This window comes from Cygnus olor, chromosome 8 (assembly GCF_009769625.2).
Source record: "Cygnus olor isolate bCygOlo1 chromosome 8, bCygOlo1.pri.v2, whole genome shotgun sequence".
Taxonomy (NCBI): Eukaryota; Metazoa; Chordata; class Aves; order Anseriformes; family Anatidae; genus Cygnus; species Cygnus olor.
The window spans coordinates 12787804-12814595 of record NC_049176.1 but is presented as its reverse complement, the minus strand read 5'-3'; the positions used below and the strand labels follow the sequence as shown (position 1 = coordinate 12814595).

Genomic DNA, 26792 nt, shown 5'->3' with positions numbered 1-26792 from the left:
CTTCCTATTTGTGTCTATTAGAAATACAGCTGGACAGTAAGATCACACATATTTTCCTTCTGGCAGCAGTTCTTTAGCATTAGCATTTTTTTCCCACACCATTATTTGGAGTTCTTCCAATACCAGCAGCAGACTGTGCATGTCCATTTTTCTGTGCACTTCAAAATTTGTTACTGCTGCACTCGTGCTCTGCTAATAAGATAGAAAACATTTTCTGGAGTGGTTTTTCATCCGATCAGAAAACATTTGCCTTCAATGTGCTGCTTAAGAACGACATTGAAATGGCTGGCTGTAAATGCCTATGTACAGGAAAACCAAACAAAACCAGCGTGGAAATGGGCTCAAAGACAATTCCTCTGCCCCCAAACTGTGGGCCTAGCATGTGAGTTTCTCTCACTTATAAATGGGGCTTATCAAAATACTTCTAGGTTCAGTTGGTGATCACGTTGGGGATTGCTGATGTTCGTGGAACCAGAGTATTTGCCTTCCCATCCCAAAGCTAATGATTCCTCAGAGTATTTCCACATGTTTTTTGGGGCCTTTGGCCCACTGTAGTCCCTTAGTACCCTGAGGGCTAGCTCATAGCCTTCAAAATAGGCTTTTGATGCCAGCTTTGATTTGTATATCTGACCTACCAGAACTTGTGATAGTTTTACAGTTATTCTTCACATTTCTGGCACTATTCTGTCAGTACTGTAAAAAGTCTTTCTTATTACAGTGGAAAAAATCCATTTTGATTCTTACTTGATTGTAAATGGTTGGATATTAGTTTATGCAATGTGAATCAGAACCCTGTGATTAATGCAGGAGCAGACAGATCTGGTTTCTCCCTTCTGTTTACAAACAACAGCAACAACAAACACAAATCCCAGGTGATACTAGGCTTACAAGAACAGAGCTAACAGAGCTGGTCTTTGCAGAACTGGAAACCTTCCACCCCTTCCATGGGAGGGAACAGGATGGGTATTGACTATCACTGTCATTCCACTATCAATTCTAAATAGTAAAAATACTATAATCTCTAACAGAGCTTTTGTATTAAATGGGTACGTGGGAATAATTTACTGATTATAGCAGGAATTATTTCAGATTGACCTTTGAGTCTTGTGGTTCTGTGTAGTGAAGTTCAACATCTGTGGGTGTTCTTTTTCTTTGCTAGATGTTAGAACTGTAAGAGAATGTTTTCTGGAGCTTGTTTGGTAGGACAGAGTTTAAGTAATTACTTGAACACTTTTTTTTCTTGTTTTTAATATTGCTTCTCACCAAGAAGAGCAAAGTGCTGTTCTAGGGTTTGATGAATGTAGCCCAATTAGCAATAATGTGGATATTATCCTCTTGGTGCTATTATAAAGCTGTTTTACTTTATTATAGGGTAAAAGTATTCCACTGAGGAACCTGAGTTTAACTTTGGTTTAGCTTCCTAATGCTAGTTTCGATATTTTAAATGTAGATTACTTCCTAAGAGAAGACATTAAAAATATCATGATGTGACTCTGTTCTCATGGAAACTGCATTTAGAGCTATCTGCCTAGAAGTTAGCTATCCTAGTGGATATGCAGGTTAAATGAGTCACTGCCAGTTGTTCTAAATAAATCTCTTCATTCTTTTTCTTTCTTTTTCTTTTCAGGGTACTAATTATGATGATGGAAAAGAACTTGAGTTTACAATGTCTTGTCTTAGCCTTGGAAGAAGGCTTTTTCTTTTGTCTAATGTTAAGGCCATATAGATTTTTCTGCTTGCTATTATGGCAAGTGTGCATTATAAGGAATGTTAGATAGGCCAGAGGCTGGTATTCCCATTTAGAGATATTGAGGATTATCATTTCTTCTCTTCTCTCTTTTTTTTTTTTTTTGCTATATCTTTAGCTACATGCTGTATCCCCACAGAACATTAATTTAGTCCAGAAACACTATATACTGCAGTTTTATTTGTATAATGCTGTAAGAATGCATGTTTCATGTGCACCTTACCTGATTTCTGTGTACTCTGTACATCTTACTTAGTAAGATGTCTTATGTTAGGAGTATGTGAATAAAGATGATGTTCTTAAGAAAGCATTTTTTCAGTATTCTTTTTCTTTTTTGCTTTAATGAAAGGCCAAATGTATTTTCCGAAAACAACATTCTTAGCTTTTTTTTTTTAAATTTAGCCTCTTTTTTTTTTTATAGCTTTTCAGATGAAAAATGATCTTTGCAAATACTTCGAGATAGCTACTTAAGAGATCTTTCAGGTCAACATGACTATTTTTTAAAATTTATTAATATCATAACAGATATTTCTGGCAACCTAGCCTTGTAAGGTTCCCTGCTTTGGAGATAATGTTTTTTTTTAAATAATATTAATAATTTCTTGTCAAAATATGGATTTTTTTTCTCCTTGGTAAGAAGTTTTCTCTTAAATTCAGGCTCTAATCTTAAAAAAAAGTTTCAAATAAAATAGTTTTATTACCAATAAGCTGAAAAGGATACTTGTTAATATTGAATTATGAGTAGAACCTTGTTAAAAGGTGCAGAGCACTATTGAGTGAACTAACCTTTCTGCTTTTTGGTGTGTTAAGAATGAGTGAGAACACATACAGAAAGCTTGATTGCATGTTGCATTATTCAGAAAATTCAAAGCTGCATGGACCACTTTTACTGTCATGTCATTCTATGGCAGGGTGAAGTGGCTGGCTGCATGTGTGAGCCTAAGGACTGGAGAAAACTGGTTCCTGACAAAAGCATTTGCAAGGAGAATGTAGTCCTAGAAACGTTTAAGTGGCGAAGGGGAAGAATAATTTCGCTTATTTTAGCAGAAGTGCTGGTTAGACCATAGATGAAATCATGACCTTTGACTCTAATATTTTAATTACTTTTTTTTTAAATAGTCTAACTTTTCAGGAGAATACAAGATAACTATTTGAGATTCACTTTAAATCAGAATACTGTTAGGAGCTTAAGGATCATTGTAAATAAGAGCAATTCTGTTTAAAAACACAAAATACTCTGTGTTTCCAAAGTCTTTAAACTGAGTGTAATTAAGCTGAAGATTTTTTTTAATGCTTGTTTATTTATTTATTTTCAGTTTTATGTGGTCCCAAGCCAATAATTGCAGGGTAAACACTGCATCTTATGTTTAGTAGACATCCCAAAGCAGGTAATTCATGCTAGGTAAAAGGTAACATGCCTACCAAGTCTCCAAAAGAAGCTTCTGAAAATGAGTTGTAGGTTGCCTCTAGAACACTCTGAAATGACTTCCAGGAATGCAGTACTATTTGTGCTTGTGTTTTTTGATTTGTTTGTTTTATTTTTGTTTTTTTCCTGCAACATTAAATTTCTTGATCTTTTAAGATATTTCTGACAGCTGGGAATTGAGCAGAGATCCAGTTGACAGCACAGTGGATACTGATCCATAAACAGTTGGCTTAGACCAAGAAGGATCCTGTTGAAATGTGTTTAGAGCTTAGCAATTGGCTTTTAATAAGGAGAAATTATATATAAATATCAAGCTGTAGGAGTAAGAAAGGGCAGAAGAGAAGAAATAACAAACATAATAGGGTAATGCTTTCTGTCTGTTCCCTCTAGTTATCTTGGCTCTATGTACAAAGAGAAGTATCCTACAATAGAAAAATTAATGTATAAGATATTGAAATTCAGTGAAATTTGACAATGAAAGTAGATTAAAAGGGTAGAGAATCCTGAAAGCTTCAAAGAAATTGAGATAGTAATTTTTTGGGAGAGCACAAAAAGACAGGGTGGGTACAATAATTCAGAAGTGGGCAATAGTAAATGATTGGAGATGATCAGCAAGACTAAATTAAGATCCCGGGTCAAATGTTGTGGGTGGGTAGAGGCTGTTTTCAGGAATCAAAAAAGCAAAAGAGTAGAGGAGGTGGTGTTTTAGGAGTCAATAGAGCTATTGAGAGTATTTTCTAATAAAACAGGGGCTTGTGACCGGGGAGAGTATGAACAAACGAGGATGACTGAGTGAGACAAATGCCATTAGCACTATGGAAATAATGAACTCTGCGTTTTTATCCTAATTAAAAATAGCTTTATGTAATTCATAGGAAATGTTTCTTAGAATAGCTCAAAGCAGAATAATGTTGCTAGGTACTAAACAAGATAAATCTATATTGGAGTCTTATTCTTACAATAAAAATGAACTAAAATTTAACAAATCCTAAATCCATTAGGCCATTTGGCTAGTGTTTATCTTCATCTCTTACGGAACTTCAGCAAAGGTTTCCTGTCTGATTTTTAAAATACAAGTGCTGTGGAGGAATGTGGATCTGTAGCTTCCAAATGAAAAAAAAAAATATTATGTCATTTTATGGGCTGTACTATCCATTGTCTTGGATTTTCATGCCTTACAGGCTGACTTCTGTTATTAAAAATGTGCTTGATTGACTTCTCCAGCTATTTTTGTGCTGTCAGAAAGAATGTGATCGCTTTGTTAATATATATTAAAAAAAAAAAAAGGCAGAATACTTTTTTTTTCAGTTTGCTCTGGAAGGTGTTATTGATAGTTACAGCTGTGTTCAGATTTATTCATGCATATTCAGATTTATTCATGCAAGTATGGCCTTTCTGTTAAAAAGGCAAGTATTTCAAATGCTTTCTATTTGAAGCAGTTTTGTGGCTTTCAAGTCAAGTATGCATTGTGATGAAATTGCAGGGTTATATATGAAATGGAACCAACCTGAAAATTCTCCAATTTTCCATTGCAGATTTACAGGTAAATGGAAATACAGGGACAGTCACCTAGTAGGGACTTGTGTTCTTTCCTGTCATTTAATCCAGATCTCAGTTAGAGTTCATCTGTAAACTGGGTTTCCAGGCTAGGCCATCTACAGCCATGTGTGACTTTCTCTGGAGTATTGTATTCCAGAGGACACACCTGCAAGGTGCTTGTGGGAACATAGTTTTTTTAGGGATTCTTTCCCTGGTAAAATACCTTGTTTCACTTTGTGAAGTTCAAGAAGTTCAAAATATCATTCCAGAATTCTATCCTGTCGTTCATGAATAGTGGAGGGGAATCTTTTGGCTTTTGGGGTTTATTCTTTGAGTGCACAGGTGAAATCTGGTTCTTTGATTTCAACCTTTTTTTTGTAATAGTATACATAAAATAACTTCAGGTTGTGGTATAAAATAGACATTTTTCTCACAGTAGGTGAGATTAAATTAAATTTGCATCTTGTCCAGAAGCAATAGCAGATTATTTTGAATGTTTCGACGCTTTATTTCTGTAGTGGTCTTTTCCTTGTCTGCCTACAAGCAGTATGGCAGCTTAAAAGTTATTTGAAAAAGGATTTGCAATCCTGTTGGCTTCTTAGGAATTAGAGCTTCCTATTGCTAGAGGATCTTCCCAGGTGTCAGTCATGAGTGTCATGGCTTTGTGTGCCTCAGACTGCCACCATTATGCTCATACAATTTCACATTTCATATCAGTTAAAAAAATAAAAATCAAAAATCAAGTGCCTTTATATAGAGGTGATTACAAAGACTTCTCAACAAACAGTTCCCCACAGCTTGTTACTAATAATTGTGAGGTTCTTGTCTCTTTTTAGGTTTGGTAATTAACTTTAGCTATTTTGTTCAGCCTTTGTATTTCATAAGCCAAGTGGCTTAAATACTGCCCTGGCATTTTAAATAAACATTGGGCAATATACAATTCTAATGTTTTTATAACGTTGATTTTTTTAAACATAGATATATCAAATGTGGCATTAGACATTAATTTATACATTTTAAAATTCGTAATATGGAAAATACAGAATAACAAATGGCATTGTCTTAGAATTGTGACAGCATCTCAAACTTGATTTTTCTCGCGTGTTCTCAAAGCTGTCAGTTTTCAGACGGCACAGTACATGGGGAAGATGTTTATATTTACAAGAATACCTCCACTGTGCAGCATTTAGTTGGCTTTGTCATTTGTGTGGGAGCAAAACTACTGAACTGAAGTGATAATTTCCTCCACTTTTTATTCAGCTTTAAGCATTTTTACATCCAAGATAGAGAAGTCATGGTGGCCCACTTGTATATTCACTACAGGAGGGTAGGATCATCGCTTTGCATGTTTCTACACTCAGATTTGGCTGAACAGCTCAGGTTTATTTTTGTGAATTTTAAATCAATCTTTTTCAATGTGACAGCAGTGCAGTGCCTATGTAGCAACTATACGATTTGGAACTAAGATATATGCTTAAATGCAGAATTTTTTATTAAAAAGAAAACAGCAGCTTGGCCAATGGGATTGATTTCTAAGGGGAAGGTTAGGTCCTTCGAGAGGTATTGCACAGACTTCATAACCCGTACAAAAACCATTATTGTTTGCAGTGTGAATATGATGGGGAGTGAAATACGACATCATGTCTTCCACCTTCTTTCAATGCTTATCAATTGTAGGTGTTTTCGATCCGGGTTTTCAGTTGCCTAGAGAAGTAATTAAACTTGTAGGTTGATTGCAAAGTAATGAAAATTTTGGAATTTGTCAGCGTTAACTTCTGTTTGAGTGACACTAAGTAACGAGTGTATACATTTATAGTTCATAAAAAGGAATAGCAATAAAAATACTTCTTGCTATTACTGGTTAACTTTTAGGGGAAAACTTAGAATCTTTTTTGGTTTTGGTGTCTTTATGTGTACTTCAGTAGCTGCTAAATTATTTTTCTTCAAGTTTATTGTGTAACTTAAATGTTAACAGAAGTTTCTTGTGAGCAGAATTCAGTGCAAGTTTTCTTTGTTCATATTCATAAAACTTTCTTTCTGGTTCTGATGAATTTTCTTCCAGCCAAATTGGGGAATATGCTGTATTTCCTCACTTTGCTGTTGCAGAATTTACTGAGGATCATCATTGTGTAAATATATCACTTGAAAGGCATTTTGAAATATTTTGTCTTCATCAAAATACTTTGTAATGCATTAAAAAGTTGAATCTTTCTGCAAATCTACCTTATTTGATAATACAGTGAATTTCATGGCTTAAACTTTGTTTCACTCTTGTCTTTTCTGGTAAAGCTGTAGCTCGTGCTCTATAATTTCCTGTTACCTTATAAATGGAAGCTTGCTTTTTTTGTGGTCTTTCTCACGATCCTCTTTCATTTCTTATGTACAGAATGATTCCATGTCAGTAACGTCTATATCTTGTTGCCCTGATAATATGCTGCCAACTTCAGCTCCCCCTTCATTTTTGTTCTTCTCCTACATAAAAATCAAGCTTCTCATTTTTGAATTATTCCAATTCTATTCACACCTATCTTCACAACCTAAATTCTTTCTCCTACAGGCTGCCCTGCTCAGGTTGCTCCAACTATATTATTTTTCAGTTCCACCTACTCTTTATTTCACTTGCAACAGCTTCTCAATTAAAACTCATTAAAAATCCTTCTTTCTTCTTCATCTCGGTGCTCAAACCCCACCTGTTCATTTTTTTTTCCTGCTATCTTCATGCATTTCCAATCATTTTAGGATGTACTTGGCTTCTTTGCTTTTATGCTTGAACTCTTGGAATCAACAATATAGTTTTGTACTTTATTTGCATTTTTTGTTTACAGACAAATTAGTTTGACTCCTAAGGCACTGCTGTATTTCAGGTAGTCTAGTAGATTTCTTTAAGGAGAGCAGACCTACCTTCCCAAAAGGTAGCTCTGTATCTAGATAATGCATCTCTGTATCTAGCTCTGTATCTAGTTTCATCTAGGGGTTCTCCATGTTCTGCATTTGTGGGGTCAAAAGCACTGAGTTATCAAAATGAATGAGGGGGAAGGAAAGGCCAACATTTTGTGTGTGTGTGTGTTAATTTCTGTGGGGTATTTATTTATGGTAAAGAGTTACTGTCTGTGTAAGTCTTCTGTTTTGAACACATGATGTCTCAATATTTTGTTTGAACATGGCTCATCAAGCAAATACAGACTAGTTGGAGGGAGAAGGCAGAAATGAGCAGAAGCCTCATATGTGGAAAGAAGTGGAGTTTTCGAGAGAGATAAGAATACAGAAGATATTTCATTGCAAGATGTGCTAATATTGTTTTCCATGGCTGCTCTGTTTAAGACAAAGTAATATTGGCATAAGTTGCAGAAAGAAAGAATTAGATTAGCAGTGAGAGATACAGTCCAAGAGTTACAGTAATGAAGTCCCTTGGAGTGAACTGCTCGGGGGGTGACTGGAGGTTTGTAGGGTTAGCTTAGAAAAGTATCTGCAGGGGTCTAAATGATCAAGACCTGTGTTCTCTTTAGCCTAGTTCAAAAAGTACCAACTTGGATAACCTACCAGAGCTGTCTCATAAAGCTTGACTTTACTACCCTGTGGTTTTCTCAGGAGATAGTCAAAGCCTCTTCTGGTTTTACAGTACTGCAGATGTGGGCAACCATAGGGTGGCCTCCAGGGGCAGTTCATCATTTGTGAATGCTGCAGTACAAAAACAATCAACCAACCCCCCTAACCTTACTGCCATTGGATATCAAAGGGGGTAATTCTGAAAGTTCAAGTTGTTTTCCATTAAAATTAGCCTTTCAGGGTGTTCTGGGTTGGACTAGATCCAAAGAGGTGCCTCTGCCGTGTGGATGACAGGCCACGTGAGGATGCATTTTCCAAATTATTTGTTACCAAGAATAATGAGCCAAAGTTTATTTTTCTACAGAGTGGTAAAAGGTCTTTCATATGAGTGGTCATATTTCTACAGGATGGAGTCTGTTTTTAAAGGGGCAAAAAAGTTGTAATTGAGCCTGGTCAGTGGAGTATTGTAACATAACAAATGTTAGTGCTGGGCCATTTAAAATATAACTCTATGTCCTATTCAAAATAGTCTGCTCTGTAATGAATAACTTATGTAATGAGTGTTTCTAAGCAGAGTAGACACAAAATTACACATATCCGATAGGCTGCTAGTCTTCTTTTTAGTCATTAATTATAGTTTGTTCTTGAATGTTCCTGCAGATTTTTCAAAGAGACCACTTGTGTTTGTCTATAGGTATACTAACAAAAGCAGCCTATATGCAAAATCTGCAGATCTTCCCGCAACCCCAGTAGCATGTGTACATGCTTCAGTATTTATCTCATGCAAATGGCCAATGTCTAAAACAAAATACAAGAAGAAAAGCAAGTACACTGGGCCAGAAGTAAGGCCCAGGTGACTATGGGCTGGTCAGTCTAACCTCAGTCTGGGGGACAGTTAGGGAAGAAGTCCTCCTGCAAGTTGGTTCTAAACACATGAAGGACAGCAAGGTGATTAGGAACAGACAGCATAGATAGATGAAGGGCAAACCATCACTGCTTTCCTGTGACAAGGTGACCAGTGCTGTGGATGAGAGAAGAGCAATGGGTGCTGTATGCCTTGACTTTAGCAGGGACTCCAACACAGCATCCCATAGAGTCCTTACCATTAAATTGATGAGATAGGGACTGGAATAGTGAAAAATAATGTGGTTGAAAAGTTGGCTGGACTGCTGGGCTGAAGGGATTGATCAGTGATGCAAAGTCCAGCTGGCAGTCAGTAAGAAGTGGTATATTTCAGGGATTGGTATCGGGATCAGTGATCTTCAAGGTCTTTATTAATGACCTGGACAGTGGGACTGGGCACAGTCTCAGCAGCTTTGTGGACAACACCAACCACCAGGTCAGTGTGCTGGAGGGCAGGGCTGCTGCTCGGAGTGACTGGGACACGCTGGACAAAAGTGCTGGTGGGAACCTCATGGAGCTCCAAGTAAGGCAAATGTAAATCCTGTATCTGTGATAGAACTCTGTGTGACAATACAGGCTGGGGGCTAACGATCTGGGGAGGCATCCCTGTAAAAAGTACCTGGAGATCTTTTCACCTGAGTGGAAAAAAAACCTGCAAGGAACCAGCAGTGTGGCCTCGCAGCGCAGAAGGCCGAGCCCAGCAGCCTGCAGGTCCAAGGAGAGCTCCGTCCCCTGAAGAGGGCTTGTGAGACTGTGCTGGAGCACTGCATCCAGTGCTGGGCCCCCCAGCACAAGACAGACACTGACACACTGGAACAAGTCCTGTGGATGCCACCAAGCTGGCCAGAGGGCAGGAGCACATGCCATATATTAAGGAGTTAAGGAAATGTGTTTGTTCAGGCTGGAAAAGAAAGCTTGCATGGAGGAGAGCCTTATCGTTATCTACAGTTAATACATCAGAGGACTCAGAGGTGGACCCAGACTTCTCTCAGAGGTGCACAATGACGTGCTGAGAGGCTGCAGGCATCAGACACAAGTTGGAACAGGATCTGATCAGATGAAAGGACTTGTTTTAAACCGTGATCCTGGTCCAGTAGTGGAACGGGTTGTCTACAGAGATTCGGGTATCTTCTTTCTTGATGGTCTTCAAGACTACCCCCACTTTCAGGTTCCTAGGTGACCTGATCTAATTCAAGCTGTTTGGAGTAGGAGGTTGGACTAGATGATCTCCAGAGGTCTCTTCCAGCCCAAATTACTCTAGGATTCTGTGCTGAAGCCATACAGAGTGATGCTGGCTGTGGAAGTCCTCCAGGCTTGCAGTCTGAATTTAGAGAATTGTCTCATGGGGCGCCCATGAATTATCCGTCCACAAGGTAAGAATACATAATGCAAACAAGCAAAAAGGCAGAGAGGCTTGGTGTTATCTGTAAGTATTCTCAAAGGCTATTTGTGTGTCCACACATTCACGACCCAGCCCTTCAGGTTTGCTTTCTTGCAAATGTCACCTGTCCTCTTCCTGTTCTGATGAGGCATAGGTTTAATTTTGCAGGTGAGAGGCACTGAGAAAGCAGGGCGTATAAAGGAGGAAGGGAAAAATACACAGTATGGCTAGAGGAAGGGATCTGTTGCATTCCCTGCAGAATCAGACAGGATGTAATCATGATCTGGCTAATGCTGCTGGCTTATAGATACTATAGAATGTAGGAAAATGTGCGAAAGCATGCTTCAGGGAAGAATATCTACACTTAAATATCCCTCCGAAGACACCCCTCCCCCCATTTATACTTGATTTCTTAAACAGATCAGAATATGTAAATAGTCTTCAGAATGGAAACAGCAGAGATTTTTTAAAGCTGTTTATTCTCTACCTTTTGCCCTGCTCTATTTTGAAGTTTGACGTTAGTGTCCTTTGAAAGGGAGCATATGGTAGTTCTAATTAAGGCCTGTGATTTTCTGACATACAACTGAATAATACATTCCAAATACTGTTAAGCCTTCCAGATGAAATAATTTTCAGGGCTGAAGCACTGTAGCTTTATGATCTATCTTGCTGGAATATTTATGCTGTGTAACACTGATCTCCTTAAGAACTTTGAAGAATTTGATGTACAATACCAGAGCAGCAAGGAAAGAAGGGTTTTGTTTCTGTTTTGTATGATGCTATTGGCAAGCTCAAATTTGGATCAGATAACAATCAATGTGCTTTGTTTCTGAAAGTATTCCTTGTAGCTTTGATTTTAAATGTTTTGGTCGGATTGAAATTTAATATATTCATCTTTACCAGGTTTTGTTTCAGATTGCTAGATTTGTTTGTTTTACCAGTCCACCTGGTAGAGATGTTGTAACTCTTAAGTCTCTCCAAATTCAGATCTCTTGAGACCTTTGTGCCAAATTGTCTTGCTTTACCTTGAATGTGTGAAACCTTTTTGAAATAGTGGTTTATGACAAATTTCTAATGCGAGTCAGGTTTCTTGAGATTCTTAATATGTACCATATGTTCATCTCATGTCTCTGAATTGCCAGTGTACTCTTACAATCTAGAGAAGGTTTCCTCAAATTCTTTCTCTCAGTTTCCAGGGGAGGTAGAAGGGCAGCATTTATAATTGATCTCTTTGATCCAGTTAGGCACAAATCAGGAGAGGAGAGGATTTAAAGAATGCAATGCATTTAAATGTTTTAACTTTTTTGTATGTTATTTCCAAAGTCAATAGTAAGTGAGATTTGCTTGTAGAATACTTCTGGTAATTTTACAATGAAAAGAAAGTTGAGTCTTCAAATATTTTTTTTCCACTGGAACTTAATGGTTATTGGAAGACCTTTTATAGTGATATCAGATTTTAGTGAAAATCGTATTTTTTTTTTTTTTTTTAGGATCTTCGTGTTTCCATCTTTAAAAATAGGGAATATATGCAAAGGCTTGCAAATCCTTAGAATCATAATTTTCCTGTAGATTTATGATGAGGTTTTTAAATTTCTATTTCAAATTAAACAATACAGCTTTACAGGCCCAAAAATATAAAACAAACCTGCACTTAAATACTTCCCATTGCAATTTAAAATAAATGAAAAGATTTCTCATCTGCTTTCCTTTTCTCTCAGGACAGCATTTTTGCTGTTATTTGTCTTTGAAATACAGTATCTGCCATCTTTTGTCCTCATGTTTTGTTATCAAAATCAGAAATTAGTGATGTTGTTATTAACGACTTGTATTTGGCAAAACTATAAATTAGAAATGTGTAGTTGAAGACAGAATGACAAGGATGAAGACTTAAGGGAATAACTGTAAGTATTGATGGTCCTTCTGTACCTGAACTCCAGTTGTCTACAAGAAGTGAGATATGAAGTGTTTAATGTACCTAAGGAATAAAAAGTACTAGGTCAGCATCCAGATGTGACTGGGCTGATTGACTAGTTAAGGGATTCTGGGAGCAGATGTGGCTTTAATCCTTTTTTGTTTTATTTTAGCTTCTTAAGATGACTCGGTTCATAGCAAAGAACAACCTTAGAGTCCCTCTATCATCTAAATTGTCCATGGTCCCAGAGGCCTCTGAGGGTAAAGGGACTCTTTCAGTGTCTCCTTTTGGGTTGGGTTTCTTGTTTAGTTTTTAGCAATACTTTATTCAGATAAAATTGGAAAAAGTCCAGAATAACCGCAAAGACATGTTCACGTGATGAGCCATTCTGAAAAGTTACTGTTCCACTTACTCTGAATAGCTATACAGACTTCTAAGACACTTTGAAACAGGATGGTTACTGCTTATTTGAACTCGCGGTCACAGGCTCATGTTATCTCTTCTAGTTCTGTGTATTTATCATATATAATGACCTATATTCCTACGTAAGTAATTTATTCTTAATATTTTTGAGGTTTCTTATCCATTTTAAGCATTGTTTTCTGTCCCATGCAGTATGACCTTTAATGTCACAGTGTCATTTTTGCTGCTCTTCTGTGAACTTGTTTCAGTACAAAGTTCTTTTGTTCATTGCTCCATGCAGGCTTTCTGAGAATGGTGTGCCACGTGAGAGCAGAGTGCCATGTAATGGTTGCAGCGTATTAGAGTACTGTTAGCTGCTGTGTTTTACAAGAGACTTCTCTTTGTGTGGAATCTAGAGTGGATGTGGCTTTTAGATAATTTTTTATTGTGAAGTATCATTGTATCATTGAATGGAGAGTTGACTGCCTTGAATCTTTTCTCATGTAATGATTTTCTACATCTCAACCCTTTTCCCCATAACAACATTGTGAACTGTTCCCTAGTCTTGTTCTCTTAAAGTTTATGGTAACTTTACTAATACACTTTTTTAAATCAAATCTACTATACTTTCTTCAGAGTTCCACTAATACTTTCTATGTCCCCTTGGTTTTAAAACTGATAAGTGAGAAGGATTTGTTTGGTACATATATGTATGCATCTTTATTGTCTGTTCTTTTTGGTAAATCTGTGCATGCTTTTGTTTTCTTGTTTGTGTCTTTGTTTTTATTTTGCAGAGAGTGATAATGAACTCTCCAGTGGCACTGGTGATGTGTCAAAGGATTGTCCTGAGAAGATTTTGTATTCCTGGGGAGAATTACTAGTGAGATGGTAATGTTTTTTTGTTGTTGTTGTTTGTTTTTTAATTTAGACTTTAAATACTAACCTTTTTCTTTATTTTGAGACCTGTATGCTCTTGTGCAGGAGGTTTGAAACTTCAATTTACATGGTTTAAAAACTAAAATGCAAAACACTGAAGTGTGTTTATAAATATGGTTTGAAAGGTGAAAGGTGCTGGTAAATCCCTTCATTTTAACTTTGCTTTTTGACAAATCTCTTCTACAGTTTCTGTGCAAGTCTTATTTCTTTCAGTGTTTGAGAGTATGTCTCTTTATGCTCACACTGCTTGTTTGAGTTTTTAAATGCAGAACTTCTGGCCACTTGGGTACCCTCCTGAATCTCAGTGCCTCTTAGTGCTAGGATATAAAAGACAGAACAAATCTAGTCTGTCATTGTACTAGCTGATGTGCATTTAATTAATTGATTTGTTTAGGAACACTTTTTTTTTTTTTTCCCCTTTGATGTGCTACCTGTAATCACTTAAAAAGAAATTCTAGGAAGACTCTGACCCTCACTTAAACTCTTTCTGGTGAAGAGTAAGATGAGGATTATTTGAAAGCCTAGAGTATATTCTTAGCAGTGTTACTTCTGTGGTTTAATTAAGTGCTTCAGTAGTAGCGTATGTTTTGCCAAGAGAGAAAAAGTCTCTATTTGCTACCTCTGCAAGACCTTATGCTACTAGCAAATGCCAGAACCACTTACTTGTTTTTTGTAGCCCTAACATAAGTATAGAGACTTAACACAGAGGATTATTTATTAGCCAAAACAGTAAATAATTTTTAACCCAGCTAAAGTGAGTTAAAGGAAGAGAAGTGGGATATCCCAGCCAGCTTGAAGACTAGTAGTAGCAAACACCTTCTTTAGGAGTGTCTCGCATAATGTTACTTTTTGAGATAAATTCAAGCATATAAAATACTTGGGTTCTTGAACAGTGTTATGTTACATTTTAAGAACAAAACCTGGAAAGTGTAACAGATGAAAAATGTTAACAATTTGAAAACTAAAAATAGATTGAAATCTTCTAGTGTTTTAAACATTGCACCATATGCTAAAGGAATATCTGTGCGCTTGCAGAAATCATAAATAAATAAAAATTAACATTTCCACTTGGAGAACTGGTGTGCTGATTTGTCTCTTAGATGAAAAATTTCTTGCATTTTAGATGCTTCTTGTCATTTAATTAAAATGTCACTGTAACCTAATGGACTGACTCAGCAGAAACATTGCTCTAAGTCGTCTTCAAAGGGTACCATATAACAAGGAATAAGAATAATTTCACAAAAAGATATGATAAGCAGTTGGAAAGCAGTGGAATACCTATTAATTTATTTCACAAAGCATACCGCTTACTGCATCCTTAGCACTAAAGATTTTCTTGCAAGCTGGGCTAGTTTAGCTGAGTACTTTTCAAGGTGGAGCATAGTTAGCATTGCTGTTCTGTATCCTTGCTCACTCTTTGACCTTTTAAAATGATGCATTTGAACTTTACACAGGAAAATTACAACACTTTTTTTACAAATTAAACATGTCAGCATCCATGAATGACCCACATGCTAAAGGATAAGACTGGGTGTAAGACAGGCTTTTATTCAAAGCTTTTTTCTGTTACAGTCTGGCCAGAAAATCTCTAGCAATGTAATGTGCCTGGGCCTCTACACCAGGGAGGGAAAAATGTGTATTTGTTCAATATTGCAGAATACAGAGTGAGGGTGATTAATGATCAAACTCTTTCCCAGACAGATATTCAGAAACAGAGAGGTTGCTTTTTAAAGCTAGTTCCGCTTTATAGCAGGCACTAGCGTTGCAAAAACATTGCCTCTAACGTAAAGCTTTGTAAATGTTTGACAAATCCAGTAAAATATTGTGTGCCGTACAATGCTTAATTCTCAGTTCCGACTATGGTTAGGAGTAAGGATGATGGTGTAACATGAAAGGAGCATCTCCGTTAGTTGTTGCCATAAGCTATTTGTATTGTTTCTTAGTGTCACAGAAAAATCTCTGTAATGTTTATATGGGAATGTACCTTTTTAGGTGTTGATTTTATTTTATCTACTTGCTGAGTCCTTAGAGAATGCCTTCTGTATTTCATATGTAATGCATATGACCAAATTCACCTAATAACCAAATTAATTTAATACGCAGTGTCCTGTGAATGGTTCTTATTTGCACAACTTGTGTTTTAAGTTTCTAGTGTCTTTTATTTATTTATTCCTAAATGTATGTTCCATCACTTTGTAACTGTTCAGAGTGTCTTGTTCTCATTCCTGTGGATGGGACATTGGTTTTTGTTTCTAGCTTTTTCCCATCACAAGAGTGCTAACGTGACATGCTGCAAAACATACTGAAAAAGGGAAGAGGGACTACGTAATGGCCTTCAGTTAGGCTGAGTGAATAATAAACTTTGAAATGACTTGTGTTGCACTACACACTTACAAATATGGATAGTTACTGTGCTGAACAGAATAAAGGCATTATAGAACAAGTTTCTCCCTCCACCCCCATTTCCCAGCGATTTGGGACAATGAGTATATCATGGATATCGTCCTCTGAGCATGGGAAAAAGGAAATTAGTTAGAGCACATTTTAAATTTAAACTATAGTGGTAAACTGTTCACATACTAATGACCTGTTTCAAAGCATGAGTACTCTAAACATTTACAGAAAATTGAGGGTCAAATTATGGGTTATGTAATTTATGTAATTCAGTGGCAGCTTGGTAGAATTTGGCTAAACTACCACTCTCACTATTCTCCTACCAGTAAAAATGAGAAACATAACAATGGTCAAAACAATAACAAAGCAAATTGTTGTCAGCATTTCCTACATTAGACAGAATAGAGCCAACACACGCATTCTTCCTGCTGCATTGTTATGAAAATTGCCATAACAAGTCAAAGCCAGGTTTAATCTACTTCAGTAAACACCATTATCTCAAAAAGACTTCTTAAATGTCTGTGACTGAAAGCTCAGCAATATCATGTGCAGTAATCATCTCCTAAAGGTATGGGCTCAGTGACTAGTTTATGTTTGGAAAATACGTGATCTTCAGTATCCAACCTGTCTGATTACAGCCTTCTTGTGCCTATACACACCCGCTTTTTGTAGGATGAATTACGTGCTGCTGGGGAGTCAGCCTGGAAGTGTGCTCCAGCGTTGCTTGGTGTGTGTACAAACAGGTAGTAAAACGCCAGTGCAGCCCACTAGCAGGTGTGTTTGGAGAGCTGGGATTTCACCAAGCTGTGTGCAAGGGCTACTGCTTTGTGGGGCTTGCAATATCCTCTTGGCGTTAAGTGTAAAAACTGGAACTTGAACCTTTGCATTAGTACTCTTAAAATCGCCTTTTAGTTGTTCTCCAAAATCTTGTTCCCTGTACGGATTAAATTATTTTTCCTTTCATTTTTTTAACCTATGCTAAACATATACATTGAACAAATATTTAGATCAAACTGTTTTCACAGCAAGCATAGTCCTCTCTTTCAATTCAAATTGTTCTTTATTAGCCCATTTAGATCAATTTCTGCAATTGTTTATTGTTCTAATTTTCATAAATATCTCTAATCCTCCCAGGATCAACTTTAGAAATCACTATATTCTGCCACTGGTGGTTATTGTAAATCCTTGCAGCAATTTTTCTTCCCATCTGACAAATACTAGTTAGTATGAGCAGTGCAAGAAGTATTTATTTGTCAGTTGATGACTCTTAATTTTCAGAGTAACATTGGAAAGCTGGAAAACTTCTCATATTTTTATCTTGATTTCTGTTCCTGTAGTATAATAGATGAATGATTGTCTATTTCTTAGGCACAATAATCTTGTCGTGAGGCCTAATGGATTATCTGCACTGGTGAAAAGAGGTGTTCCCGAAGCACTGAGAGCAGAGGTTTGGCAGTTGCTGGCAGGATGCCATGACAACCAGGCGATGCTGGACAAATACAGAATTCTCATCACGATGGTAAGTGACTTTTTTCTTTTTTTTGGCAGGGGGAAGTTAAAATGAATTATACTGAGCAGCAATTTTATTCAGTGGTAAAGTAGCAGAAGAGTGAAACAGTTTGACTTGTTTGAAGCAACTGAAATTGTGATTAGGTGACTTTACCTCCTGCCATGGGTACCTGCTGAATGGCATTAACAATGGAAATTGCTGACCTATATCCGTAGTAATGCTTGACATTTAGCTTTCTGTGCACTTGCTGTGATGATGATAAGCACATCAGCTTGTTGTTCGAGTGGTGTTGTTTTTTAACTTCATGGTTTTGTTTTTTCAGCAATTTCTATTCACTGCATACTTGAGTTTTCTGTTTTGTTTTAGTAACAAATAAGAATATAAGCTTGTGTGTTTTTTATTTTGTTGTTTGTTTATAAAAGAAATGTAGAGGTATTATACCTAACAGGAGCTAGTCTCCTTGCTGTACGGGCAGCTTGAGAAGAGAATCCTGTCAGGAATCTCCTCCCGTTCTGTATGCTAATGCTGCCAGTGTGGTTAATAACCACTTCAAGTTGTCTGCAGCCTGTTCCAAAGTGCTCATAGCTGTGATTTAAAGATTGAGAACCACTGTACTGGCAAAAACTCTGTTCAGTTTCTGGAAGTACACTCACTGTTTGTGGTCCTAAAATTCTTGCAAGGCAGGGTGCTTACGCACTCTGAGGAAAAAAGTGGTATCAAAAATGGTCATAATGGCACAAAGAGATGAAGATACTTTCTATATGTTGCTCAAAGAAAGTGTTGGATTTGTTAGCCGGAGAAAGGACCATCTGTCCATGCACAAGTTCTGGGGTACAGTAAACGCGTTCTTTCATAATGTTGTGACGTCTTTTTGATGCTTGGCCTCCTAATCTAATCTACCAGCTTTGTTACTAAAGTTTAAGAGTGTCCCCAGAGTGAGGTTTGTCATCATGGCTTCTTTTTCCTTTACTAATAAAGGTATTTTGATAGTGTAAACTTCTCTTTTTGACGTGGTAGCTAGGTTATATTTTCCTTAGGAACCATTCACAGGACATCTGTCAGCTGTATGTTGCATCAAAACCACCTCCGTTGCTTTCTGCCCTTGCTTTCCAAAAGTGGGGAAGATGTTTGTTGCACAGCGGAGGAGGGAGTGGAAAACTTCTAAAATACAATCCTGATCTTGAAGCTAGGGCTTCATGCCTTAAAAATACCTTGCTACATTTGTCCTTTTCATGGCAGAAATATTTCAGTGACATTATGTTGGAAGATGATATTGCATACAGTATTTTATATGAAAAATTACACTGGTATGGATTATTAAATTAAATTCTATTCTGTAGCATTTGTGCAAACTCAGTTTTCTTCTAAAGTAAATCTCTTTTATTCTGAAATCCAACTTTCTTCTATAGTCTGACTGTATATAACTGCGTGTGCCTACACCATTTGGCATACATTAGATTAAAGGATTCATGAAAAGAAATAAACAGGGGAGATACTATGCCAAACCAAAAATAAGGTACCTTTTGAGGAATAGCTAATGTTAGGTGTGCTGGAAACACTTGTCAGATTTTTTTTTTTAGGAGCTTTATATAATATTGTGTCTGTAAACAAAAATTCTTTGTTTCATTTTGGTGTGCTTCTAATGTGAATTAGACTCTTTATAAATATTTAGGCATATATATATTCTCTGAATCCTACTAAAAATTTTGTAGTAGTGTGGCAGTCGATCTTAAGTGTATTAATAATGAGATGCATGTTAAACAGATTTATTGAGTATTCATTGTTCACTTCCGTATGAAAAAGCAGAACTGATTGTTTTCTTCATTGTTTGTATGCTACCATCCCAATATACAAACGTGTACTTTATTTTTTCCATAATTAACTATTCTTCCCATCAAATACATAGCTTTCATCTTGACTCTCTCAGTTTACTCATGAGTCTGGACAGATTCGTTGTCTCCTTGTATTTTGGTCATTCTGCTTACTGTCTCTGTCTTAATTAGGCTCACTTCTGAAAGCTGGATGTTTTCGTGTGTGTCTTGACCATTCAGTATTCTGTAAGCATGGGCATCCCTGAGCACATTTCTGTAAGACAGCCCAAGGCGGTAAGAGATGGCAGGGTTCTGCACTGGGCAGTCCTGAGGATCGAGTGCACTGAGATACAAGAAGCAGGAAGCAGGATCAATAGCTGAACCTGAACCCACTGCCTGCTTCCCTCCTTGTACGGCTCTCCCTTTGACAGCTCCCCGCTACAGCCCACTTGCCTTGGAAGTTTGATGCCGTGTCCCATGCTGCTCAATTTCCTAGGTCTTTGTAACAGCTCTTCCAGCAGAGCCCTCTCTCTGAGCGCCCTGGTGGAAAAATCTCTGCACCTGGAGATTTGTAAGGAAGTACATTTTTATAGGTGCAGGGTTTTGTTTGTTTGTTTGTTTTTGTTTGTTTGTTTTTGGCCTGGTGATCAAAATAACACAGCTAAATTGTGTAATGCATAGCAAAAGGGTATAGAGTACTGTAGTCATTAACATATTAGCTGTTACTTACTAGTAAGGTGAGGAATGCTGAGCAGTTTTCTTGAGTGAGGCTTGACTTTAAAAGCATCTTTGATTATGTGAGATGTAATTTTTTTTTTCTAAAGAAAATTTTAGAGGCCTATCTTGAGGAACAAATCTTGAAAACTGTCATTTTACTGTCACAGGTTAAAAGTTAAACCCAGTAGCTGGAGTTACCAGTATTGGACATATGATGCCTAATTTGTGACTTCATTTTCTGGCGATCAGAGAGAACTATGTTAAATGCTGGAACTTTAAAGGAAGTTTAAAACTACTCCAGTGTTGCTGGTTAAGTCCTGGTAAAACTGCTTACTAGTGGAGGAAAACGGTGTTGTTGGTAGGCTGAAAATGTGTCCCTTTGTGATGAACTGAATGATAGCAGACTCAACATTTAAATTTACTTTAGAGATTGTGATATAGACATTTGTTATTTTATGCCAATTGCATGCAGTTTGTGCAGAAGTAATGTGTTAGATTGGCCAACTATTATTCACATCACTTAACAAATCTGGTGTGCGTGTTACAATATGTGTGTGTGTGTATATATATATATATATATTCATCACTGTGCAGAGCTCTGAAATCTACTGCAGAGTTCTTCTGTTAGAGAAGTGCTTTGTTCAGTGTGTTGTGTAAGAGAGTGAGTAATTTGGGATTTGTTTTAGTGTTTCACTTCAGCATAAAGGAAAACAAAATCTCTGTCCTGTAAGAAAAATGAGTGCCATACCATCTCCAAGAGGCACGTCCCCTGCTCATCCTGTGCACTGGAGGCTGACAGTCAAGAATGCCCTAGTGAACTGAGCTTCCATTCTCATACCAGAGTCTTCACACGCTGATATGTTCCCCATCTCTGGCTAAGTTTGGAGTTCTAGGAGGGCAGGGATACAGAAATACTTCTGCTCTCAGAACCACTTCTTGCTGACGAGCCATACTTGCTGCCTCTTCTTACATCGCCTGCTGAGTTCCAGCTTGGTGATTTCTCTGGGGCTCTCAGAAATCTTTACTGGAGCACAATAGCAGGCCTTGCATACAATTTTAGAGAGTAGGAGTTGTGATATGGCAGCTGTTTCCCTTCTGACATACATGTAAATCTGCACTGTATGACAGTCAGAATCTTCCTCAGTTACCTTTCTGGTATGTGTGCCGTAGGCTTTTGACCCTGCTGCATGTGGTACAGCACAGAGAGGGGAAAAGAAAACATACATCAGCAGAGAGATACATACATATCCCTCTCTCTTAAGGGGAAAAACAAAGGCAAATCTTATGTGATGATAATGATGGTAAATAGAGCTTTTGTAAAAGCATGTCAGGCCCATTTGTTAGATGAAGGCAGATGGAAGAACAAATGCACAAGTGAGGGTCACTTTGTTGAGGAAGTTTTTTCTCCTGCTTACCTGGACAGTGTTTCACGTTCACCTTTGTGGTCCCTCTCAAGACGCTTAGGTGGACTGTTCCCATGATGATATACATTTTGAACTCCCATAAATTAACCACCGGCAAGCCACAGTTTGTTTACCCCCTGTTACAGTTGAGGGCTCTGTCACTGTCAGAATGGGTGTCAGGCATTGTTGATGTTAAATTGTTGGAAATCTGTTGTCACTTGATGGTGGTAATAAAGCAACTTACTGTAGTGCACTTGTTGTGTTTGAAATGGAACAGAGGTTTTATTTCTTACATTTATGCTGCCCATTAATAATGTTTTGCTTTTGTATTTTAGATGTTTTCCTTCTTTCATGTGTTTTCCCTGTTGAGTTTGTAGGGCGAGGCTTCTATCCACCTTTTCAGTGTTATGGGTTACTGGGTTCCTATGCCATAGCACTGTTACTGTTGAAACTACCTGCTTTCAGCTCCTTTCCTTTTTCTTAAGTTTAGAAAGCAACACGTGTCAGGGCAATATGGAGTTGCGTACGTAAAATAAAGAAAACGGAAAAAGAAAACAGCCACTCACATTCTGTAGTTTGAAAACTTTGGGATGGATCCTTTTGAGCTGGGATTTATGATCTGTTAAAAGTATAATTCCTCAGTAAGAGATCTTTCATTTACAATCTGATTTCCACTAAGAAATGAGCAATATGTATAAAGTTAAATTAACAGCATATGCAGAAAAGTTTGAAATGTTGCCGATTCTCTGGATTAAGAAAACAAAATTTCTTTTCAATTCTCATTTTTCTTTTCCCTCACTAGGATCAGAGAAAGAAGCCTGATTTCAGATGAATTAGACTTTGGTAGTAATGTGTTACTCAAAAGCAATGGAAGTTGACGTATGAATGTGAATGCCAATTTTTGAAATGGCTGATGATTTTGAGTCGAAAGGCTTAAAGAAAGACTAAATGTCTGTCCTTCCAAATGACTTTCAAGAGAACCAAAAATAAGATTGTTTGTTGTCATAATTACCTTTGGCAATATGAGCATGTGCCCAGAACAGTTAGAGATAATAACTAATTAAAAGGTCAAGCTTGAGAAGAGCTGGCCAAAAAATAGCTTTGTGTGCTGACTGTGTAATGTTGTTTTTTGTCTGGGCCAGTAACATACCAAGTCATTCTACAGAAGAGTGAAAATCCCGAGAATTTTCCCAAATTTTGAAGCAAATATGAGAGGTATTGATTTGGGGATTAAATATTGCCAAATCACAAAAATAATTTGTTGGTAATGTGGTTATTTTAAATTGGTACTAATCACACAGAGGTAAAATTCTCTTGCAGTAAGGACCAGCTATATGGAAGTTTGTTAGGGCATCTAGTTGACTTAGAGCTAATATACATAGCTTATTATTTCTTTTTTGACCAATACTGGAATTTCTGACTCCTGCAAGACACATCCTCTCATTTTAAAGGAATGAATAAATAAAAAATAAAAACCGAAAACCAAAGCAAATAAAAAAAGTATGATTTCATGTTTCTGTATACCTTTCAAGTTAAGAAGTTCTGCAGGTCCAGGTACAAAATTAAAGATTAGCACTTGTTTGCTGGAAAGAACAGTAAATTATGGCAAATAGAAGCAGTCTGCATTCAAGAATGAAATTGCACTTTACATATTGCTTATGCTAATTTTCTTGTACCCACGTACTCAGAAGCCCTAAGGTGTGTGTGACTGGCTGCCTTGGCCAGGATCGGCTGTGTGACACGTGGAGGACAAGGGATGCTGGCTGTGAAGTGCTCCCTACATCTCCCGGGTTTCTCTTGGTTATTCTCAACAAACTTATTTTTGGCAAGTTTTTTGCCCTCTTTAAGAGCTGGGCATTTCTTACGGCACAGTCTTTTCCCGCAAAGCTTGCTTCCTTCAGCCTCTGGATCAGTCACGTCGCTGCCCCTTGCCTCCACTTCCTCCTTGCGGGTGTGTTGGAGGCTTGTGGCCTGTTCTGGTGGCAGGGCTGGTGCGTGGCGGCTTTGCTGCCCTCTCCAGCTGGCTAGGTAACTCTCGTGGGGCCTGAGCAGTGTGCGGCCTTCTGCTCGAGGTGTGGCAGGACGCTTCTCCTCGTCTGCCACTTGGGCTGCTGTCTCTTCTGTCCTCGTGTGTCAGCGCTTGCCTTTCTCCTAGCCCTGTCTCTATTGTTTCTTCTAGTGCTTTTGCAAGCAGATGCTGCCATTTGTACTTCTTTCAGATCGATCTTAAGACTTCTGTTACAAATCTCTAAATACAAGTTATAGTAGAGAAAAATGTTTGAATAAACCCAATTTCATTATTGTGGTGGTTTTACTCAGGTGGGCGGCCGCTCTCTCACTCCCCCTCCTGAAAGAGGAACGGGGAGAAAATACGATGAAAAGGGCTCAAGGGTTGAGATAAGGACAAGGAGATCGCACAGTCCTTATCGTGACAGGCAAAGCAGACTCAGCATGGGGAGATAGTAAGATTTATTACATATTACTAAAAAAAAAAAAGCTAGAGAAGTGAGAAACAAAGGAAAGAAACCAAAAGCACCTTCCCCCCCATCCACCCTCTTCCACCTCCTCCCCACGAGCGGTGCAGGGGAACGGGGAACGGGGGTTATGGTCAGTCTATAGCGCTTCTTCTCCGCTGCTCCTTCTTGGTCACTCTTGTCCCCTGTGCTGTGGGGTCCCTCCCACGGGATGCAGTCCTTGCTGAACTGATCCGGCGGGGGCTGCCCACAGGCAGCAGCTCTTCAAGAACTGCTCCAGCTATGGGTCCGTACCACAGGGTCCATCCCTCAGGAGCAAACTGCTCCAACCTGGATCCCCCACAGGCAGCAGCTCCTTCCAGGTCACCTGCTGCTGCGTGGGCTCCTCTCCACAGGCTACAGGTCTGGCCCAGAATCTGCTCCGGCAGGGGTCTTTCACAGGCTGCAGCCTCTGTCGGTGCAGGTCCACCTGCTCCACCGTGGTCTCCTCCACGGGCTGCAGCGTGGAACCCTGCTCCACCGCGGTACTCCATGGGCTGCAGGGGGACAGCCTGCTTCACCATGGTCCTCACCACAGGCCGCAGGGGACTTCTGCTCCGGCGCCTGGAGCACCTCTCTCCCTCCTTCTTCACTGCCCTTGGCACCTGCAAGGCTGTTTCTCACTCCTCTCACTCTCTCAGCTGCTGTGTGGCGCAGCGTTTTTTTTTTTTTTTTTTCCTGTCTTAAATATGCTCTCACAGGGGCGCAAAACAACACCGCTTATTGGCTCGGCTCTGGTCAGCAGTGGGGCCCTTACCTAACATGGGGCAGCTTCTAGATTCTTCTCACAGAAGCCACCCCTATGGCCCCCTGCTACCAAAACCTTGCCACGTAAACCCACTACAATTATTCTAAGCACCTTCTCAGAATGCAAGTGTTTTCATAGTGGTAGGGCTGTAGGAAGTCTGAAGAAGGGGTGTCAGCATCTTATCCCAGAAGTGTAATGGTAACCTCTTGTCCAAAATTAAAAGTTAAAAATGGGATAGCTAAAATTAGCAAGTACTGTTGTTGAAGTTTCATCATCTGCTTAAGTGCAGCCATTGAATTAACTTTATTAAACTGTTTTTCTTAGTGCATCTGTCTCCAAACAGATCTCAAAGGATTGAAGATGAACTTTCATGTAAACTCAATACAGAAATGTTTCCCTTTAACACTTTGAAATTACTGACACTGTTCCAAAGTAAAAAAGGTATTTGCTTCTTTGTTTCATATGTAATATTTGCTTTATTTTCTTTTAATGCTTGCTTGTTAGCATAGGTAGGAATAGAATGTGGAGGGGATTACAAATGAACCACTCTGTCCATGTAAATGTAGTTGACTTCGAAACCGGTGTTGTGATGTCACGGCTTTTTTATTTGTGTGAAACAGTTTAGCCATGGTTTGAGAGGATTACTTATTTAGAAAGACTGTTTTGCTTGGAGTAGAAAATTAATCAAGCTTGTTATTTGCAGCTATACCAAAGGACATTAAGTTAGCAGTAGGAAGAGGAATGTCTTTTGTCCCAATGGCATCGTGCAGGGTTCCACTGCTCAGTGTTCTGAGACTAATTAATCAGTAAGGGAGGCTAATTAAAAAGATGACTGTTCGCCAGCTGCCACAGCAGGTTGGTTAATGGACTGAAACATTAGAGTATTTTTGTGGCAAATATTTGTGTTTAGAATTCTGCATCTTTGTCCTTAGTGAGAATGGGTGAGCTCATGCTTCTGCGCAAAGTGCAACAACTTAATGCATTTGTAAAAAAAAAAAAAAAAAAAAAAAAAAAAAAAAAAAAAAAAAAAAGTTAAAAAAAATATATATAAAAATTACTGCTTAAGCGTTTTCTGATGTGTTATTAAAGCAGCTTATTCACTATATTGTATTTAGTCCAATCAGTTTGCACTTATACTGCAGCCTTCCTTAATGCATCTCCAAATTCTCTAAAGCAGTAAATAACAATGAAAGACAATGCAACCCAAGAGTAGGGAGACAAGCTTTAAAACCTGGAGGTCTTAGAAATTATTTTCTTTGAATCACTGACTTCTGTAAATCAAGGGTGTTCTACAAGTGGTTAAAAAAAAAAAAAAGAGGACATATCTATGCTTTGTGTGACCCCGATTCAAATATGTGCCCATTAGAATGGGAAGAACAATAAAATTTGTGATGAAAAATGCACTAACCTGTTTCCACAGTCTGATATCTTCATTTGGCACTTAAAATCCAGGAAGCGTTGAGTGTTAAGGCTGCAGATGCTAGGGCCTTACTGTTGGTAGCAACAAAGAAATCATGCCATTTCTCAAATGCATGAAGGAGGTAGCTGCTTTGTCTACAAACACTATAAATAATTGCCTGGAGACTGATGAAAACATACGAGCACACCAAGATCTTGACAAAGCATGTGAGTTGGAGTCGTCCTCCCGGATAACTAGTTATGAAGAGGCAGTTTTTTGCAGTGATGGAGATTTCAAAACAGAACCGAAGGATCAGAGATACGTACAGGACACAACCCCTGATAAAAAGGCAACAAAAAGAATGTGCATTCCATCAGAGAACAGAGAGGACAAACTAAACTTCTGGTGTTTACACTGGAGGCCTTTAGGCCTCATTGCTGCCTGTTCAGCCTTGCTAACATTCAATTACGAAAAAGTAGTTTCATAACTCACTTTTAGGGTATTA

The 26792-nt window shown here is 38.1% G+C and overlaps 1 protein-coding gene across 19 annotated transcripts in view; it reads left to right on the top strand.

Annotated features, from left to right (window-relative positions):
* RABGAP1L (RAB GTPase activating protein 1 like) overlaps positions 1-26792 on the top strand; it is a 250803-nt gene that overhangs the window by 44871 nt on the left and 179140 nt on the right. For all 19 annotated transcript variants that reach the window (XM_040565580.1, XM_040565585.1, XM_040565577.1 and 16 more), the window contains 2 exons: positions 13651-13744; positions 17555-17705. In XM_040565580.1, coding sequence (XP_040421514.1) covers positions 13651-13744; positions 17555-17705 — 245 coding nt within the window. The remainder of the gene's footprint in view (positions 1-13650; positions 13745-17554; positions 17706-26792) is intronic.